Source organism: Larus michahellis, chromosome 8 (assembly GCF_964199755.1).
Source record: "Larus michahellis chromosome 8, bLarMic1.1, whole genome shotgun sequence".
Classification (NCBI taxonomy): Eukaryota; Metazoa; Chordata; class Aves; order Charadriiformes; family Laridae; genus Larus; species Larus michahellis.
Window position 1 is genome coordinate 50052747 of NC_133903.1, and position 22967 is coordinate 50075713.

Consider the following 22967-nt stretch of genomic DNA (forward strand, 5'->3'; position numbering starts at 1 on the left):
AAGAGACTGTTAGTTATAAGTGAAATTGTCAACACACAAAACATTCCCCAGATTAATCTAAGCACTTCTTACACTGCCCACTTTTGAATTATTCAGGAATAAGTCCTTCTTGTCTTAAAAAAGGAACTTTTTGTGTGTAAGTGCAAGCAGGAGTTGATCCAAGACACAGAGGGGAGATGTTGAACTGAAATTCAGCTTATGGTTACAGAGAAATGAATAATGGGACACAAACATAGCTCACAATGTTTCTTGAGTTACTTTTTTTGAGTTGCTGAGTTCAGTAAAAGGTAGTCTGTCATCAGAAATGAGTAAAATGAATTTGAAAACAATATAAAACCTTTGTCTTTCTGTTTCACCTGGAAGAAACTGCAGAGATATTTGGGGTGCTGCATTTTGCCCTGATGCTGTGAATGAAATTACCAAAATTATGTCACTTCTTAGGATTCATTATTCCTTTTCCATTTCCCTTTGTTGGGGTTGCAGTACATACACCTATACCGTGGGATACTAGGCAGACAGACTTACTGCCATTTTATAACTACAGATTTGTAGGAAGAGGCGCTCTCTTCCTCATAGATATGTTGTAGAAAAATAATAATAAATCCTTGTTCTTTGTACTCCTATTTCCCTTTTTTTTCTTTTATTCCTTATCTGGTTTCCAATATTGTGAAGGTCTTGAGATATTCTTCTACGATTTCAAATGACAGTAACGTCGGAATTTCCAAGAGAGCTACTAGATACTAGGTAACAGCTACAAGAGAGAATCGCTTTCCCGAGGAGGAAGAATAGTGGTGAGAGTCAGGGTCTTTGAAACATCAAATCTGTTCTTCATGCACTCACCCCTCGTTCCAAAGCAATACATACAAATGAATGATGTCTCAAAAATTTCTATTGTTGTATTTACTTCTCTTAAATCCAAAAGTATCATCCCTAAAAAAACAACATGAGCAGTATTTTATGCTGCATATGGCACAGTCTGTGAGAGTTTCTGTAGGTAATATAAGAAAACCCGAGATTTTCTAACAATTTCTTTTTCTTCCAAAACACCACGAATTCAAGTAGATGTCATCTTTACAGCACTGTTCCGCGCTTTGTATCAGCTGGGAAGACTGACTGAAAAATATCCTTTTCTAACCAAACTTTTTCTTTTTAACCTGATTTTGTAAGAAGCAACCCATGAACACATCCTGGTTATTCACCAACTTCTAGTTCCCTACATTTGATAAGAACAACCAACACAACAAAACAACAACAAAAAGCCTTTGTTCATGGTTCAACCCCCTTTCCAGTCAGCACCTTCCCCAAAGCTCCTCTCCTTGTCATTTCACAAGGCCACATTCACAGTACTTGCTTTTTCTTGATGTTGCTGGTTGTCCTACTCTCTTGCTTTTGCTCTCTGTTTCTTTATTTTTTCTACCTTTTCACTAGGCCCACAACATTTCATGTTAACAGTAGCCACAAGAAACTCAATAAGATTTTGTTTTGGGGTGGGTGGGTGTGTTTTGGGATGAGTAACACATGGTCTGAAGAGAGGTATATAAAGCCAGAAACCACTGAAGTCAACAGTTTAATGCAAACAATAATGGCAGCACTGGATACATGTGTTAGGTCTTGGGGTCCTTTTTGGTTGGTTGGTTGTTTTTTTAGGGTGGATATCAAATTGACAATTTAAATCCACTGAACTAAACTGAACTCAAGAGAAGCAGAAAAATTATTGAGTCTATTTGCAAAACAGAAGTCAAAGGGCACCAAACAGAAACCTCCTTTTCTTTTTCCTCTGTTGCTTTCTACTGGAAAAGTAAAACATCCAATGCAGAAGCAAGCTCCACAGAACTGGGAAGTTACCTTTGGTCACAGATTCATATAAGAAGATTCATAGATTTCATATAGGAAGAGACCTGCTTATACTGTGCTCACATCCTAATGTGAACATTGTCCTCAGAAGGTCCTTAGAGTGTGCAAGATCTACAGTTTTGCCGACTGCAGGTAACCACAAGTTTCACTCGGGTTGACTGGATCTTGTGGCAGTTAGCCCTTTTCTGGAGGATTTGGGTTTCTTTTCCTTTCTTTGTAAGCCTAGTTTGCTCCTGTGTTTTTGTCTAGCCACACTTCAAGCAGTTTATCTCTACCATACCTGGAGGAGGTTTAACTCGAGAAACATCTCCAACATGTTTTCATTTACTTCTATGTGCCTACAACAGTAGATGCAGCATCAAACAACTTCTCATGCCATGCGTACTCTGATGCTTCTCCAGTTGAAAACTGCATGGTTTGATTTGTACATACATTAAGAATGGAGTTTTATACCACAAGATTATATCATTTCTGCTGTCCACCATCATCCCCACATAACTTCCAGCATCAGTGCTTTCAAAACAAGCTTAGAGTAAGTTCACTTTGGTCTGCTAATCTAGGCAGGGAAAAATAAAGTAGATTCGAGGCTTGGTACAAACCCAAAAATTGTGATCAAACTATATAGTTAGTAAATTGTTTGTCTAAATCTTTCATGTATGATGAAAGATTATTATCATAATTCATTAGCAAATTACAGACTTTGTAATGCAGGCAGTCACAAATTTGGCTTTGTATCAATCATTTTAGACCAGCTGGGTAGAAATTAACACAACTCTAGGATACATAAAATGAAGTGCTCTTTCATTTTTAATTCACTGGAAACTTTGAAGGAAAGAAATGGAAGCTCTTTCAAAAATGTCAGTTTTCCCCGATTTCTGTAAATCAGTCCATTTCCCTGTAGAGGTACAGAGATACACACACACACAGAGCGTATGTAATTTAATACCACAGTAACTGCTCAATCAAAATAAATATAATATAAAGTATATGTAAAAGAAAAAGCAGTTTAAAAATCCCTGTCTATCATTGTTTCTGAGGCAGACACATCTGTGATCACCAGAACAATTATTAAACAAACACAAAAGCTAATAGCCCAGCTACTCACAAGATACAATATTGTCAAAATTCCTGCTCCAAGCTTTTTCAGTCTGCCAAGATGACCTTGTGCAAAAATGCTTGTTTTGATTATGTCTACTTTGCCTAAGCTACAAGGCCATGTATAGTGACAGCTGCATTTGGGAGCAACTTAAAACAAATTTTATCTTAGTGGCACCTAATCCAGAGACTGGTACAAGCAGCATGGAAAAGTCAGTGTCAAAATTAAACAATGAAGGCTTTTCTAGGAACAGATGCTTTTTGCCTGCAGCTGTAAAAACCTTAAAACAATCCTATACCCCACTGTCTGGTCACGCAACTATCACAAAGCAAGGCATAAATTTTGCCACTTATTGCAAATGTTTGCCAAGAGCTTCTATAACCCTTTTTAAAAACAGTAACAGGGATTTCTTGAGGGTGATTATGAGGCCATTTTATCCTTTAAATGAGTGCAAGGCTTTTCAATTTATGCCCCTGCTTCTTGGTACAAAAACATAACTTTTCAAGCTCATGTTTTACACAGACATAGGAACATAACTGAAAAAATCCTAAGAAATGGGTTCACTAAAGAGACAGCACGCTGTTTCACTAAGATGTTATGGACCAGAGACAAACATTATAAAGTCACATTTGAAATGGCAAGTGAGTATTCTCTTTGCATAGTAATTACAAAGCGATGTAGTGCAGCACTTGTCATTACGCTGCTGCTAAGATACTGTTGACCATTTCAGCATCGTAACTCCACAACTACTACATCAAGTATCTTCATCACCTCAACTCTCAGAAAAATTTCCTCTTTCTATTAAACGAATGCACCAATAAACTTTTAAGCAAAATATAAACTCTTAGTGAAAAAACTTCTATAACTCAATGAATAAAAGTAAATCATCAATTCCCAATTAAGTGAGCAATTTACAATGTCAAGAATCTAGTTGTGCTCTGTATGAACTGATGGGGTTTTAGATTAGCTTCTGTTGTATATTTAAAAGTGATAGCACCAACATGATTTACATAAGTACAATATTTTCAAATATTTTCTCACCAAGCAAGCACTCTAAAATTGTGAAGTGTTTCCTTTCTTACTCAAGTTAAAAAAAAAAAAACACCAACTTTTCCAGAACAACAGTTCATTAGCACCTCACTATTTATAAGTATAATTGGGTTGTTTGATGAGAAAACATGAGAGAACACTGTGCCTACTATAATTTGCACAAATACAAATTTCATTGTTTGAAAACAAGTCAGCAATTCAAGGATTGTTGTTTTTTTTAAAATAAGTGTATATCATGCAATAATAGAAGTGATCATATTATAGTTAACATAGGACAGAAAGGTTAAACCATGCTCTGGCACACTTTAATTTACAAGCTGTAAATTAATCTTTTTTTAATTGCAAAAAATTATAAGTTTAATTTTTCATTTACGATTCAACTAAGTATAATTTATACAGACAGCAGTGCTATGCTATTTAGCTACAGAGTACTGCTTTCCCACTTTAAATAGCTCAGGAACTAGGGACATAGTGTTTAATATGTTCATAAAGCTGCTTAGGTTTTCTTGTCATTTCACGCTAACACCTTTTTAATAGCTAGCATTATGATAGAAGCCTTGCATAAAAATTCTCCACCCCGAAAGTAAAACACGGCAAATATTCCAAATCAGAATAGCAAGCGATGGTTTTAATTGCAGTTTTTTTAAAAATTCAGGGTTTTAAATTAGGTCTTGATCCCCAAAATCCTTAGCATCCTTAAATTACATGAGCAAAGCCATTCAATTCAACATGATTACTTCTAAAATAAGGACAACTCACATGACTGAGCATTTACGGAGCCGAACCTATAACCAAAATCATAACAATGACTCCTCATTACTTTCAAATTCAGATAAATTGATCCTTATCCTTTGAGAGTTTCTCTCAAATCCAGCTACGCTTACGGATGGAGCGCAATAGAGACAGAGAATGAGAGAAAGGAAGAAGGGAGATATAAATATACACACAAAACTACAAGCGCTGACAAATCGAAAGCTAACAGATGTGTGACTTCTAATTAGTTATAATAATCTGTGCTTTGACGCTATTGGAACATGCCTCGCCTTCCCTTGGAAATCAAACAGCTTCCTTTGGAGTTTTAAACTCTCTGGGTGCTTCTCAATTTATTCAAGGAAAAAACCTTGCTTTCAGCAAATTTTAGATATCTACAGTGATAACTTTATGAAAGGAAAATATTAAATTATAATTATCCTAAACAGACACAGTCTTGTGAAACTAACCCTACATTCATATGAAAATACAAAGCATTGACTATAATGAATTTGATTCATCCTTGGACACAAAGCTTTACCACAGTAAACTCAGTCAACTGTTGCTCTTGCTTTTATATTCATAGTACTTAAATAGCGCACTTTAAAACAAAAAAAACTCCAATTGGCTTTTCATACATCCACCCTCCCCAAAAATAACGCACTTGAAAAACCCAAATGATATGAAAAGGCTTCAAGGCCTCTTTTCTCCTTTTCACAGCACTTTTTTTTTTTATTTCTGTTTGCAGTAATCTGCCTTTCACTTTCTCATTGCTACAGAACAAACGAGGAGGCTCAGCACTTTGAAAAGGGGGCTCAATGTGTAATGGGTCCACTAGAATTAATTTAGTTGCACCAAATCCATTGAGCAGCGAGGTTTTTTTCTCTTCTCAAATCATTTTGAGTCGGACGCAGCCCCCAGCCTTTGTAATTCTAGTAAAGCACTTAAAGTGCACAGTAGGTGTTCATCAGGACCATCTGGTCAAAAGCAAAACAAGCTGCTGATTTTGCCTTTGAATAGAATGAAGCAAGTGTGAATTAGTCTCTTCAATTAGCACTATTACAACCTGTCAAGTGCATATTGTAAAACAGGATTATTACAGTATTGGTCACCAGTGCAATTATTTACTCTCTGCCTTTTCTTGCATATAAAAATGTCCATGTTTACTAGTTTTTGATAACTGAAGATCGTTTCTTTAATGATATGCACGTCCAAACCCACCAAAACCAAATTACAGGTTATGAAACATATTCTGTCAGGAGTACATTAAGCTTCATAATTAATAGAGAAGTAAAAGAGTGCCCTTTCTTTATCTCTTATTGTTGTTTCTGTTGCATAAAAAGAATAATGGTTCTATACGTTTATCAATACAATATCTTCAAAACAGATCTCTACAGTCCGATATTAAGATATTTTAAGTGCCTAATAAAGCTATCACTTTTGAACAGGTACATAAAAGGTATTTTCTCTTTATTTCCCAAGGAACTTCTTTCTCATATAATTCCTAACACATGACCATTTACAGAAAGTTTATCAAGGATTTCTTTCAGCAAATATGTTTTAGTTTAGCAATGTGCTGGTTTTCTTTAAAAGGCAGGCAAAAAAAACCCAAAACTAACCAAAACCAAATCAGGAAGTTGATTCAGCTTTATAAAAATAGATTTTTCTCTCCTTATTTAAAAAGTCAAAACCTAGCTCGCTAGTTGGTACTCATTTACCACTGTAGAACACTGAGGCTATCACAGCGATAGATGTTTAAATTATGTATACCATTGTTATGACTCACTATAAATTGAATATAATTTTTACATGACAGATTTCTTTAAAAAGCAAACAAAATATTCAAATTTCACAAAAAGAAAATGTCTCGAGTACAATCAGTACAGCAAAAACATATTTTACTAGCTTCGCTGATACTAAGAAAATAATTGAACAATGATATAGAATGTTTGTGCACCTTCTAATTAAATACCAAAAAGCGTTAGTTACTGATTTTTATTAGCATAAGAATAATTTTCAATGATTTTAAAGCAAGTTAAAAAACTCAAAATATAACACAACTCTTTCTGAAACTGTTAATGTATGTACCAGATTTGGATATGTCCCTATTCTGATCTCTGGCAAATGTTTTTTATCGAAATTACATAGCTACAACATTAAAAAGAAGAACATTATTTATATATACATTTTGTGTCCCCATGCCAATGTCTGACCTTTACTGTGAATGATCTCACTCAAGATCAATTGGCTTGAAAATACTTTGTACAGATACCAAAAATGAGATCTGAAAAAGGTACAGGACTTTCAGCTGGATTATTATCTTTCTGCATGCTGAAGGCAATTCATATGCTTAACTATATTTATCTATTACGTTTATTTAGGCCTTTTAAATAAGTTTTCTGCCTGCGTGTTTATAAATGGTGGGTTTGCATCTTGTTTCACGTTCATCCACTTATCAAAAAAAGTTTTAAAAAAAATCCAGCACAAAGGACTTCAAACTGTCATTAGGGTCTGTCAACACAGAATTTGTAGTTTATCTCAGCCCAAGCAGTTGTATGCACAAATAGTTCCTCCTCCTGCCTGGAGTGCTATTGGATACATTGCTTTTCATATTCCACCTTAGCCAGTAAGTCTATAGGGAACAAAGAACAAATCTATTACCTATCACAGGTGACAGGGATGCTAAGCAGCTAGCCTCTGATTAGGTTATTGGCTAAAGGAAGGGAATAAAGAGCAGATGCAGCTACGCACAGGCAGCCGGTATTTAGGGACCCATCTTCTTTGCGTTGTTTGCACAGATTTTATGTTTTACTAGGAATTATCGTGCCAGGTACATACTTTGCCTAGTATTCTCAACTGGAATCTCCAGCAGTTACAAAATAAAAATCGCCAATGTACAAGAGGCCTGAGGTTTCTGCATATTTAACTCAGCCACCCTTTAGCAGCCCCAGCTTGTGTACACTGGATACTTCTGTAATCCTGCACGCAGGAATCACAAAAAGGCTTCAAAGTCTATACCAACAGTAAAATGGACAAATGCAAACTACTTGTTTTTAACAGTTATCCAGTTTGTTAAATTTATTTTTTTTTCCCTGTGCCACTGACTAAACAACAAAAAGCGTGAAGCATGCTATCGTGACAAGAACTCGAATTCAGAAAGTTTTTCACAATTTAGTTTGTCTGCTCCAGGATGAGAAGACAAACTTGATTTCCATGAACCATTTAAATTTTCTCCCCTTTGAAAAGGGCTGTCCTTCACCTCCATCAAATAATATAACTACAGCGTACAAAAATGAAAAGTACAGATGTTCATTTCTAAATGTGAACATGTTCGTAAGAATAGACAGAAAACAAATTATGTTGAGCGTGGCAATACCTTGTAGTAATTTAGCACATAGTTTCTCAAATCAAAATTTAAAAATTCTCTCACTCCAATATACAGATAACCTCTACATATTATCTTAGCAGAATAAAGAGCAAGTATTCAGACAGAAAACTCCTTTTAGTCTTGTAACTATTAGGAGTTCAATTTGTTGGAATTGTCCTTATTTAACCACATAATACATTGGAAATATGTTGAAATGTATTAATTTACAGTCTCCAAACTGGCACAAAACCTACTAATTTCCACTTGAAAATGCGGCTCATGGAAAAAAAGTAATCATGATATTTCCCAGAACAGTATCTGCCCAGAATTAATTTAATACTGCAATTTTACAAGAACAAACAGATGTCAGAAACCTGTGACACAGATTAATTTGCAATTTAGGCCAACATGTTATCATTAACTTTCCAAGTTAACAACTCCCCTGCCCAACCCACAATGAAAATCCAATATCCATAATTTTGCACAAGCGTGGTTTAATTTTTTATTTCATTTCTGATGATTCCCTACAGGTTCATATTCCCACATCAATATAATTGAATGTAACTTGTATTTTTTAAACTGAGAAATTAAATCTTAATGCATGAACAGTTGAAGATGTAGATAAAGCATGTTAAAAAAAAATAAAAATGGCATTTTCAAGTACCATCCAAAATCCAACTATTGAATTAATACACAAGAAATTGTGAAAGCAGACGTGAGCACTACGGCTTCAGGCTTCTCTCAGAGAATTTTCTGCCAGGTTGTTTCCCCATTAAACAGCAAGATTTCTTTGAAATAACAATTCGCCCATATATCGTTTACTATTAAACAGGCATTCTAAACAATAAAAAAAAAAAGTCAGAGAACCGAAGCAACAGTAGTTTAGTAAAACATAGCTGAGAGCTCACTGAATTTTGCATTTAATCCATTGCAAAATATTTATTACAGTTTTGAAAGGGTGGTGGAGTTGGGTTTTTGGTGGGGTGAGGTGTTGGGGTTTTTTTTTTTTTTTTCGAGACACTTGGAAAAAATATCTATTCCTTAAAATTCGCAGCACTAATAATAACACCAAACTAAACAACTAGCCCTGGAGAGACAGTTGCACCCAACTGTGGCAAGCAGTAGAACATTTATAGAATTTTAAATATTTCTTTTAATAATTGATGTAGTCATTTTGAATCTTTCTGCATAGGATATAAAGTGTGAGTAGATTGCATTAACACTGCTTAAACATTTCAACTTGTCAGTATGGCCAAGTCGATTTCTGAAATATTTGCAGTATTTTCCCATCGAAACAGTAATAAAGGTAGAATAAATATATGCCACTGCTTTATAATCACTGAACATTAATGAATATTTTATGTCTTTTTAAATCTCCCTGTTTAATTTAAAAGGGTGAAATTAAGTCTCCTCCCTGCAATATGCCAATTATCTGTAAATCAAACAATAACTTGGCCATTATACTCCTTTTTGTTAATATACCAGAAGCTAATTTGAAAACACTGAACGGCATTTTTAGGTAATAATTGAATAGTCCTTCCTGCCCTCTTGTGGTTGGCAACCGCAACTCACATACAGCTTTTCCACGATTACAAAAACATACCAGAAGGAAAGTAAACTATTAATTTGTTAAAGTGTGAACAAGAGAATGAAGGGGGGAAAAAAAAAATAAAAATCTAATGGTCCCTGGAGATGAGAGAGACAAGAGAGAGAAGAGAGCGAAAGATATCACCGATTCTTCCAAATCACACAGACTAACTAGATTCATCAATCATTTGTTACAATGCTCACTTTATGCTAAAAGAAAAAAAAAATAAATTAAAAAGCCATTAGGGAGTCAACATACAAAAGGGTGGTTGTTTTCAATAATTAGACAAATGTTCACCAACCCTTTTACCTCAGCCAAATCCCCAGTGACTTCCACGAGACTTTGCACAGACAGACATTCACCTGTTCAGCATCAGCTGCACGAGAAGGTCCAGAGCTCTCTTTGCATCTTAGCCTCTGAAATTGTCTTCATAATTTTAAACACTCTGTTGGATGCAATACTTAGATACACAACAGAAAGGCAAAGAAAGGTTCGATGCTCATGCTGATCATTGGGTGGTAGGGGTATTTTTGGATTTTGGTTGTTTAACAGGGAAAAATCTTAAGTGACTTTTAAATTTAGTCAACTTTATATGTTAATATGTTGACTGTAACCTGCCATTACCAACAAACAAGAAAACTTCAGTGCACGTAAAGGCAGCCGAGACTCCCATGCACTGTCACAGCTTTCTGGTTCCTTTAAGCCAGGCAAGACTCACCAGCAAAGTAGTAATTGATATAGCATAGATAAAAAAACAGACAGACAATATGTACGTATGCATTTTCTTTTAGAATCTCACCATTTTAAACGTAAAAACAAATATTCTGATCATTTATTTCCGTAAATATTCAAATTATTTTTAATTGTAAAGAGGGAGAGCTTGGCCCCTCAAAAAATAAACTGATGCAACTACATATGTTTGTTTATATTATTAAAAAAACCCCGAAAACTTACTATAATTGGTTTAAAAAGGTAAAGTAGAAAGCAGGCTTTCATGCAGGGGAAAGATCAGAATTCAGATCTTAAGAATAACAGGATTCACAATGAAAACAGTTAATGATCATTTTTCATTGTTGAAAGAGATACTGCTCCTATAGCTAATATTACAGAACTTAAAATAATTCTGTCTATGATGTCAGCATGTGACATGAAAAACTTCAATAAAATCTGTTTAACCCTAAAAGACTGAGAGAGTGTCAGACCAATAGCAAACATACATTTAATTTGAAAAGCAAACATTTAATCTTAATATTTTGTAATGTGAATTCTGAAGATTCACATTTGTAGACTGTTTGTCATGTTTCCAGAAGTTAGTGGGTTATATGGAAAATAACATCCAAAACATCTGGCATTAGACATACCATGGAGCATTAGACAACAACCTTTGGCTTTAGAAAGGAGTTTTTAAAATATGCAAGGACTGCTTGTTCTAAATTCAGACGGTCCAGAGTCATATTAGAGATATTTGTTCCTATAGGACTTAATTCTAATGAAGTTCTCTACAATATCACCCCTTGCTGGCCATTCTACAGAACGGCAGTGACGTCCATTATACACAAAACCATTTGGCTCCCACGGCAGTAAGAATTACAGCACTACGACAGCAACCAGTAATGGTAGAGATGCCTACAAAATGGAGATGGATGGAGCTGGTTAAAAGAAAGGAAGACAGAGGGAGCTTCAAGGGGCTTAAAGATAAAATGTCATTTGAATAACTGCCTTTCCTCATCGTTCTAGAATAACTCAATAAACACTTTTCATATATTTTGCTACTACAATTCAAAAAGAAACATCTTTCCGTATAATTTAATAGAAAACCTTTTTTTAGGCCAAGTTCGTTAATCAAGTTACAGCAATCTTGACGATGCAGTTGATTAAATCAAAAAAAAAAGACTAACAAAATAAAGGAATATCCATCAAAACCATGTAAATCCTCCTTAACAGAGCTGGCATTAGCTATAATGAGCTACATTTATTCTTCAGCTGTGAAACAGCACTCACCTCCTGAATGGTACTGCTTCCTGAGAAGTTGAGGTTGTACTCCCGCTGGACTTCTCGATGGGTGACGATCAGCATGAAGTTTTGATTTAATGACTCCTGCAGGGCCCTGAAATGGTTGAAAGAAAAACAAGAAAATCAGGGATAAGCATGTTATAGCTTGTTTTACAGTTAGATGCAAAAACCCCAGGGTACCCTAAACTCTACATGGACAAGTCCAGGCACAACATTATCATCTCTCTTTTCACTCTTAAATGCAAGGAAGCATGCTGAGAATGACCAAAGGCCATTCCTGAACTCCTTCCTTAATAAGGTGACTGCAGCCTTTAAAGCTCTTCTAATGTTAAGTATTCTCAAAATTGAGAGAGTCACATTATCTTCACAAACATCAGGTATGTTTAGCACTCATAATGCCATTAATAACCAGGCTTGTAAGCATATTGATGACCAGACAAAATATCAAGCTACAATGCACATTAAAAACTGATGGTAAGTAGAACAAGGCAAAGCATGCTCTCGCTTCTCTAGGGTTACCTGAAGCATAAACCAAACGGAAATTCTTCCGCTTAGTTTCACTCAAAGCACATAAACCCAGCTAATTAGAACTGGAAAACTAACCACAGCAAAATGTCTCATGTGGGTATTGAGCATTTAGAAAAGTTAGTTCTGCTCAGATTGTTTTAAAAATGTATATTAAAACATCTTTAATCATATGAATTAAAAAAAATTAATCTTAAGATACAGATTAAACAGGACAACTATATGTTCATGTTGTCACAAACTTGTTTTTTTTGTGATTTTCCTGGTAACAAAACCTCCGGATGTTAAAAAGGCATCCGGTTTGCTTAATTAGGTACAAAATTATGCAGCTATCTATTTTTCAAAATAGAAGGCAGGATGTCTGTTACAGACACGGCAATTACGGCTGTGTACAGTCTCATCTAGGCTAAAAAACTGCAGCAATGTAACATAGCTTGGATTGCTAAACAATATTTATGCAGACTTGACCTGGTCAGTGGCATATGGAATTAAACTGGGCTTATTCAAGTCTTTTTTTTTCTTATCACACACTCTTAAAAGAATGACAGACTGAGGTTTTTTCCTTCACATCTTCACTGTTCCACGACACTTCAACACGACATAAAGGACAAATTCTGTATGCAGATGAGCACAGCTGTATCTTAAGATACAAGAAGACAAGAAAGACTGCTAGATTACTTGAGTCCTGATTTGTTAGTTTTAGCGTCTACTGGAATTACTGAGCGGCGGTTTTGCTGCTCAGTTGGTAGTGAACCCATGCAATACTCACTGGATGCTTTAGCAAGAGATGCACAATCTGCTTTAACACCTCAAGAAAAGTTACCTTACAAAAATATCTTCACTCAGCAACTTAATTTGGATTCTGTGACATCTTAAACATAATAATCACATACTACAAAACAAAATCATTACATGCTATTTCTCGTCTTTTATGGTTTTGTAATATGGAAGGTAAATATAACTCATTTTCAATGCTAAGTATGATCAAGTGTAGGAGAGGGACTACAAATGTAACTGAGGTCAGTCATCTAACATGAACTCAGCTGCACTTGTCACAAAATCTTGGAAGAAAAGGCCTAAAAAAAATTTAAAATACTTACCAGTCCTTCAAAAGAGAACAAAAAGTCCTGAAAATTTGTATGCCTATTTTCAAAGGTAATTCTAAGTTGATTGTTAAACAATAAGTTTCGCATCTCCATAACCATATTTTCTTTTGGCAAGTGTTCAGTAGCACCTAAAATATCCTGCTGTGCTTTTTCAGATTCTGATTTTTTATTTGTTTTCAGCAAATACTGGAGGCGAATTACATACTTAATTGCTCTGAAAACATTAATTACAGCATATGTGTATGGCTCTGGATTCCATACAGAATCACACAAGGCTCTGTTAGTGCTATTTTTGACTATGTGAAAATCTGTAGATGCTAACCAATAACATGATTCACATTTTCATTCTGTAATTGATGTAAACATAGAATGAAACAGGCTAGTTCAGTCAAATCCTCAGTCTCTCAAAGTATGCATGACAGACACGCTTCAACACTATCCAAAATACAGCATGCCAATAAAAAGCATCTGTTCCTAGGAAAGGTTTTCCACTTCTCTATTTCATCTGGATGTGATAGCAGAGAGTATTGAGAAAAGGAAAAAAATACTCTTCAAATACAGTTAATTTAAATTAAGTGCCCTAAAATTAAAAGCCTCAAATTTTGAAGTAACTAACAATTTTGACACCTCTACTTTTTGGATTTCTAAACAACACAAGCTGAATGCTGTTAACAAGCAAGTTCTCAGTCAAAGAAGAAGATGAAAATTAAACTGGCTACAAAAAAAACACACCTGAAAAAAATTGAGGAAAAACTGGTTTTGAAAGTGTTAGCAATTAAAGCGCATGGTTAATTATTCAGCTTTTGTTCAGAGAAATAATATAATGAGGAATATTACTTCTGCTTACACAGAAAGGCAGTGGTCAACCGATCCAGTCTTGTGAGCTCCTACATCAAAATTTCATCTGCTCTGACAGTCATAAGACCTGGACCACGTATGTTAGAAAGTCAGTGGGGGGAGGAATTGATTGCACATCTGATGGGCCCTTTGTGCCAAGGACTTCCTACCCGTACCAACGCTCCTCCGCGGGATGGGGCTGATTTGAACACGCAGGTGGAGAGCCAGCAATGTCAGTCCCCTCCCATATTCATTTCCTGCAGCAACTAGGGATGCAGATCACCCCCAACTATTTGTGCCAAGAGAAGTCTGCTTACAAAACATACCTTGCCCTAAAACCGTATTTACAGCCATAAAAGGCTATGACCAAATGCACAAGATAAGTGTATTTGAAGGAGACTTCTCATTGACAGTAAGCTGAAGCTTACTTTTATTTCTTTTTAGGTGCACTTTGAACACAATGCACATTGCTAAAATTTTGGCTTCAGTGTTTGCAGCAGTTTCGTTTCCCTGCAAATTTTATCAGTTGACTACAAACTTCCAAATGAAACATCTGCAATAAAAGAAACATTTTTAAAAAAAAAGGGGGGGGGGGAATATAGGGCCAATCTCCAGGTCCTATGAAAGTCAAGACAGATTTTCTTTTTGCCCCCCGCCTTTTTTTTTTTTACCATCAGTGCTAACAGAATTTAATTAATCTAAGAATTAATTAGTGGGAAAAGAAAACAAAATTATAGAAACAGGACTAAACTAGGCCACTCTTAGCACTATTTCCCCCCTACTGCAAACCCTGGCTTTCAAATGGATTTGCTGATAGGTTACACACTGCCATTACATTATTTTTTTTTCCCCTCAGCTGAATGATTATACATTCACTATTCAGCACAGGGAGGCAAGGGAACCTGATGGCATTTTGTGGCACCAATCTTCCAGTAGAGGAACTCTGCCTACACCCAAAAAAGAAGTCCACAAACAGAGAAGAGAAAATAGACCTGAGCACAGTCATCGCTCTGACCAGTTCTAGCAAGAGAGACCCATATGAGTCTAGGATTTCATATGGATTGCCTATATAGCATTGGTTACCGGCATTATTACAACGCACAGACACCCCAAGGGTGGACTAGGATTCAGCTGGGGCTTAAACTCTACCATATGCAAACATAGTAGGGTTCCTCTTTGAAATTCAAATTTCAAGCAATGGAAGTTGCAAGAATTTTATTTCAAAATGTCAAAACCCAATTAAGACTCTGGAAAGAGTTTATTCACTAGCTACTCCATCCAAATTCTAATACAGTACGATTTATAGACCAGAAGTCTAATAGATTAAGAATAGAAACAATATTTAGCCAAAAAAATGCATAACTGCAAATAATGCCAATCTTAAGGGACAGCAACTGTTCAATCAGTCTATGCAATGCTGAAGCAAGATCGTGTTAGTATTGATATTTATTATATTTTAAGCTTCCAGTTTTACTGCTTTTCTATTGTTCTGTAACATTTAATATGTAAAATAGATTGGGTTTATCTATGGTTGAGTGACTGCCTTAATGCTTTAATTTTTGATGTAATACTTTGCTTTTCAACAGCATTTTTCTTTGAAATTTTAGTATTATTTTAAGCTTTGAAACCAAAAGTATATCCTTAGTCAATGATCAGCAAATGCTCCTTTTCATTTCAGTTCCGTAAGTTTTTATGAAATACATTCACTATTTCCCATTAGGCAATATCTTTCTCAGTCACATGGAGATTTCCCCCAAAATCTGTGAATTTTATATAAATAGGTATGACACAAGGTAATTAACATTTCCATTTTAAACTTACAGATTTATACAAGCTCATGTCAACAGAAGTCCAAATTTACTGTAATTACAGATTATTTACATTAAAACAAAATAAGAAATCAGTATGTAAATGTAATGTTTGTTGTAGCTAATGCAGCAGGAGGTGGTAGATTAGGTTCAAACAGCAATCAGTTAGCAAATCTGGCTAACATGTAAATGAGCAGAAGCCCTTTTGTTTACATTCTATTGCATTTTAAACTTCAGGATTTTTAAACTGTCTCATGAGCAGATGTGAAAATAAAACATTAATCTTACCATTCTTATTGAAGCTTTCAAAGTAACTAAAGCAAGGCACTGCTCCTGTCCAGCTAAACAGACAATACTAATAATTGGAGTTGCAGGTTACATCGTTCTTAATTAACACTCTGCTACAGTTGATAGCGTACAACAAGACACCATGCCACAATCACCGCTCCTCTCCAACAATCTAACACACACGCACTCAGCAACGTATGGACCCATTACTTGAAAGATGGGGGGGGGCTTATTCCTATCCACACAGCTGATTACATTTCTTAAAAAAATTACAATCACTTAGTAAAAATACATTCTTTGTAATAATCACAAATGTATGCACCTGGTCAAATAGCTTTTAACTGTTTTGAACTTTCCAATGATTCATCAGGTATATCAAGTATTTAAGACTTTCAGCTATTTAGGAAAAAAGACTAAATATGAAATACATTATATTCATTGAATTGATAACTGAAGAAAAAAAATTGAGAAAAACTGCCTCCCAGAACATGCAAGATAAAAAGAAGAGATAATCAGGATGACCTAGCTCCATGGCTAGACTCACACACCTATGATTTTGACACTCTATTGCGTTCTCCAAAACCTTTTCCCTGAACTGCATATTGCCGGCTTTCAAGAAGCACCCAAGGCAACAAAGGGAAGGAGAGTCACTGTGAGGAAGTGAAGAACCTAATCTGACAAAGCCGGTGCAAGGGATCTCTCCTCCCCTTGGACACTTAAATGATGGACATTCTTTGGCACCTTTCCTTTTAAGGCTCCTTTCCAAAGGAAATCATGTTTTTCTCACCCACCTGTCCCATCCAGTAAATTTTGAACATATTCACAAGATTCAGGGACATCTAACAGCATTATAAATGTCTCAAAAATTTGGTGTAAATCAACAGCTGGGTAGAGGAAAGGGACACAAATTACTACCCACCTTAGTAAAAGGCTGCAGTACAAGCATAGTATTTTTATACTCCATCCAGCCAACTTCTAGCCGATGATTACAGAACTACCTACAGCATGTGATGTCTCCTTTTCTTCTATGTTACCTGACTACCAGCTGGAGAACAGAGGCAGGGCAAGCTGGATGTCTATGCAGGGGAAAAAAATTACATAGGCGCTACAAAATAAATGGGAAGTGGAAGCAGTGTCAGAAGTAGGTGAGATCACGGGAAGTGTGGATGGAGAGGGCTGAGTTAGTGCAGCCACTGGGATGAGGCAGGAATTCACTAGAAAACAGGTTTCATTACGTCCACAGCTCATAGAACACATTGTTCTGGATACCATGCATGGATAGGGAGGGCTTTGCCCGCTGAAATTGTGGAAGCAGGGCATGTAACCCTACAGGTGGTATTTGACATTTAAATTTAATCTTTACACCTCAATTTACTAGCATGTGGTAGTAATTCACCAGGTTTCTATTATCTATAAAAGCTTTAGATATGCCACTGAGGAACAAAGATACCCTTGGAGACTTTTGTTTGTTTAAACTGCAGAATCACTTTGCCATTACGTTTCGATGCTAGTTTTAAGTTATTTCTGGGTTAAGCCCATTCAGTCTGTCACAATAAACTTCAATGCCAACGTACCAGTATGTTGGAAAAGGCTGTTTCAGACACCATTCTCCCTCAGTGTCAAGAACAGGCACAGATTGGAGTTTACAGAGCAGTGACCATATTGCTCCTTTTAAGAAGGGCATATACATAAAATATCACATACTGAAATCTCAGGCTTTTCAAATATCACTTTCTGGAGATATTCAAATCACGACTATTTATCTGTAGTTCAAAATAGAAGGCATTTGAAGAAAATGACAGATGAACTCACAAAGTAAGCGGCAAAGTTCCTTAACATCCATTAATAATAGATGTGAGCATCAGGCTTTTAAAAATTGTGGGTAACAAACTAATCTGAATAATAACTGACCTAACAGTAGGCAGTAAACAGTGTAACTGGGTTTGGTACATTGCTTCAATTAGATGTTTTTTGATCTGCATTGATGCTTTAATTGGAGGCAAGCCTCCCCTTTCATCTAGAATTTATGACTTCAGCCTTCAAATTATCCTTGTTTAAGTAGCCACTAATTAATCATCATTTGCTATCCCAAAGCTACCAACTTTATTTTAAAAATATCCAGAACTAGTCTCCACTATGAAGCAAGTCTAAACTGTAAAGGTAACAACCACTTTGATTTTATTAGCAAGTAAAGTTCTTTTAAACTATTCATCCAATAAAAAAGCCTAAAAACTATTTTTAAACAGTTTGTTGTTATATATTTTATTGCAGTTGCAATAAACAACATTCTTCAGACCCCGGTTTTCTTTCTGGAATCAAAGATATTCAAATTACAACATACAGTGATACCTGGGTAGAAAATTTTGGAATTGGAAATGGATTTTTTAAAAATCCAAACAATTAGTATCTACAGTGGTTTTCCACAGTATTTTCACTCTCCTTCAATTAGCTGCTTACATACCATGGCTTATTGTCCTCACACACGACTGCAGTCCCTGTGAGCACATCCAGAGCACACCCAGTTCACATCACAGCTCACCACCACTCTGCTCCCTCTGTTCCAGTCCCACTATTCCCTCTCTTAATGCGTCTTTCCTTTATTATTATTATTATTTTTGTAATTCATATCGGCATTCTTATTTCCTCCACAGACTACACGGTTATGTGCACAAGTACCTTTTAGTAATATATGAAGTACTTTTAGTCACTAGGAAACCAGTTACCAATTTCCATGGATCGTCAAAGAATTTCCTTCGTCAGTAATACGACTGCATTTATAGAATATTCTCTTATCGGCTGTAACAGCAGAAAAACAACTCCCTCTTCAGACAATTTGAAGGCACTCTAGTCTAACGATCCCGCAATTTGACCAATTCCAAACGCAAGCCTCCCCGCTCCCTTGCCAGAGCCGCGCTGCTCTTCCAGCCTCAGTTACTGCGCACCCTCTAGCGGCTACCGAATAAAATTCATATTTTCCTGGAAAAGAACGCATACGGGTCTGCCTTTCAGAAAGGGATGGGCAGAAGAGAAAACACGGCAAAGTAATCACAAAACACTTTATACGAGTAAAGATTCTGTTTACCATAAAATAACATTTAATTTTCAAACCTTAGCAATGTTCGCTGGCATATGAACACTCGCCGTTTAACTTTTTGAGTATTCAAATCAGTAATAAAAGATATCCTGCTCAGTTGGGGGAAAGTGATTGTACCTATGTACATTTTAAAAGTCTAAGAAGACAAGATAAAACAACGTAACAAACATTTCAGAAAGAAAATTCTAATCTGCTGGCAATGATTTATACAAGTTATTTATACAAGTTTACATTAAATGAACCAACATAATGCAGCAACTTATGAAAGGCCAGCTCTCAGTTCCACAGGGATTAAATTCTTGTTCAATTAAAATCATTGCACCTGGGAGGTGTAAAATTCTGTCTGTACCTAAGTGGTTCACGTACCACACCAAGGTTTTAAAAACTTAACAACCTTCTTTTCCACAATGAGGTGCTGAGGTGGTTCATCCCAACGCTTACCAGAGCAGCGAAAACACTTTGTATTTTCTGACTGCAGATTCCTACAAGGATGCACGTGGCTTCATAAAAACCATAGAAAACCAAACGGTACAAGTAGAATTTTATGGCCAAAAGACTTACCCAGAATGACTTGAAGAAGGAGGAGGCAGGTCAGGTGTTAGAACATAAAGACTATTATTTTTTGGCAAGTGTAGAGTTTTTAAAACAGTCTGAGGGGAGAAAAATCATTATAAACATAAAACATTCACTAATTTTGACGTATTATTTTATATTTTTTAATTATCAATACTTATTTTACAATACCACCAAATAGTTTGTTTTGAGATATACTTACTGTTAACTTCCTAACATCCTTTTTGTAGGTGGGCCGTGTTATATATAAAACCAACACAAACAGAAGTGAGTTGTCCCGACGTTTTTTGCAAGGTTTTAGTTTAAGAGTTCCTTGTATGCCACCCAAGACATGTATCACTGTTTGAAACTCACAATTCTTGCATTGTAATCCCCACCCACAGATGTTCATTTTGAAACTCTGAATTCAGTTAACTGAAAACACAGTTGAACACTTACACTATCATCTACATCTCCAGTCTTCCACCCTTTTAACAGCATTTTAGATGCAGGAATCTGAAGTTCATTTTCTAGAATATGTTTGATATCTCCTAAAGAGAAAACAAAGAAAATACATAAAATACACACACTTACTGCTTTATTTCAAACAGTACTGAGTTATAGTTAAATGAGAGCAAAGAAGAGTTTACTACGAAAACCATTTTTAATCTAGTTACTTTTGTAACATACCCTTCAAACAGTAAAGGACAAATGAAGCTAAAAAAAAAAATCACAGAAAGCGTGAATGATTGGAGAATTACATGAGGATATGACGATTTGGACATGTATTTGAATAGTTCTACACTGCGTATGCTAGACACACACATTTGCAGAGGCACGCTCTCTGGAGCAGTGGATTTGTCAGCAATGAAGAAGGTGCATATTTTTGATACCTAATTCCATCATCAGTAGTCCTAAACTGAAGAACTGGAGTGTTCATACAATTTAACTGCTCTGACAGCTTTTTCAGTGTTTTGTACGTTTTGATGCTCTCCTCTCCCTGTAGTTATTGCAGTCAAAATAATTCAGGCTGGAAGGAGCCTCAGGAGCTCATCTAGCCCAAGCCCAGCTGAAAGGTCTAATTAAACCAGTTTAGTCAAAGATTTGTCCAGCTGATTCTTGAACACCTTTAAGTTTGACAGCTTCTCTGGCCAACTTGTTCCAGTACCTTACCACTCTCACAACTGAAAAAAAACCACCAAACAAATAAATCCTTATATCTAATGGAAATTTTCACTGTTGCAAATAATGTCCACTGCCTCTCATCTTCTTATTGTGCACCTCCAAGAAGACTCTGGCTCCATCTTCTCTGTGTCCTCCCAGCAGGCAGTTGTAGGCAGAGGTAAGGTCTCTACCTCTCCTCTTCCCCAGGCCGAACAAATGCAGTTCTCTGTGCCTCTCCTCCTGTGTTGTCACGTGCTCCAGTCCCCTGACCATCTTGCTGGCCTCTGCTGAACTCACTGCAGAATGTCAACATCTTTCTTGCACTGGGGACCTCAAAACTGGATGCAGCACCCCAAATGCGGAATAGAGGGGTTATTCCCTCGGATCCATCGGCTACACTCTTGTCTAGGATGTGGCTGGCCGCCTTTACTGCGTGGGTGCACTGCTAATGCACCCCAAATGCCTTTTTTTACAAAGTTGGTTTCTAGCTTGTCAGCCCTCAGGCAGCTGTCAGACAGGATAACACAGAGTTACCCTACCCCAGACACAGGACTTCAACTTTGCTTTCTTTGAACTTCACAAGGCTCCTGTCAGCCCTTTTCTCCAGGCTGTCCAGGGCCTTCTAAATAGCAGCCTTGTCCTCTAGAATATCAGCCACTTTCTCTGGGCTGGTATTCTTTGTGAACTTGCCAAGAGCACTCACCTTAACCACGAGGTTCTTAATAAAGACATTAACCAACACTGGCCTCAAGATTGATCCCTGAGGGACATCCCTGAACTAGTTACTCTTCACCAGTCAGACTTTGAGCCCAGCAGTCCAGGTAATTATCTACCTACCTTATCATCCCACTTATCCAGTCGTTTTCTTAACAATATAACTATAAGAATACTACAGCAGAATATGTCAAAGGTCTTACTAAAGTCAAAGTGACATCCACCGTTCTCCCCTTGTGCACAGAGCCAGTCATCAAATCATAATAAACATTGATTAGGCACAATTTGCCCTTAGCAAATCCATGCCAGCTGTTCCAAATCACCTTCTTTTCCTTCCTGTGCTCAAAAAGGTCTTCCAGAAATATTTTCTCCGTAATCTTCCTACGGACCAAGTTCAGCAATCACCATTGAACAGTAGGCTCACATTTTCTTTAGCCTTTCTTTTCCTGTTGATGTACCAACAGAAGCCCTTCTAATCCCTCAGTGGTTTCAGATCCACCTGGCCTGAGTCTTTCTAACTCCAAACCTGCATACTCTGGCAACAACTCTGTATTCCTCCTGGGTAGCCCCATCACTACCTTTCACCTTCTGTGTACTTTCTTTTTGCATTTAGCTTAGTCATAAATTCTTTGTTCTTCTGTCCTGGCCTTCTGCCACGCTTGCTCCTCTTTCTGCATGTTGGAAGGGAATGTTCTTGTCCTTTGAAGAGGTTGTCCTTGAAGATCAATCAGCTCTATTGGGCCTCTTTGTCCTCAGAGCAGTCTCTCATGGAATCATGCCAAGCAGACTCCTAAAAAAGCCAAAAATCTTCTTTCCTGAAGTTCATGGTTGAAATTCTACTATTTGCCTTGCTCACTTCTCTCAGGACTTTAAACACAAGGTTGCCCTCAATCGTCATATGCCAAAATAAGACAAAAGTTCTACACCGACTGAAAGAAGTTAATGAGAAAAGAAAAAATAAAATACTACGGCTGCAAAATTCTGATTTGATCAGGCTTTTATATCCGCTTTGCACGGATGCCACTCAGTGCAGTGCTGTGGAATACAGGAAACACTAATCAGGAATTCAAACTAATCACCACTAGGTGGCACCAGCCAATACCAAATCGAATGCTAAAAAGACAAATAAGGATCAAAAGTTTCAATTTCAAAATTTCATCA

General features: G+C 36.5%; 1 protein-coding gene across 2 annotated transcripts in view; it reads right to left on the reverse strand.

Annotated features, from left to right (window-relative positions):
• Positions 1-22967, reverse strand: part of FAF1 (Fas associated factor 1) — a 175551-nt gene that overhangs the window by 107303 nt on the left and 45281 nt on the right. For both annotated transcript variants that reach the window (XM_074598544.1, XM_074598545.1), the window contains 3 exons: positions 20388-20479; positions 19938-20026; positions 11707-11812 (listed from right to left, as the gene is read on the reverse strand). In XM_074598544.1, coding sequence (XP_074454645.1) covers positions 11707-11812; positions 19938-20026; positions 20388-20479 — 287 coding nt within the window. The remainder of the gene's footprint in view (positions 1-11706; positions 11813-19937; positions 20027-20387; positions 20480-22967) is intronic.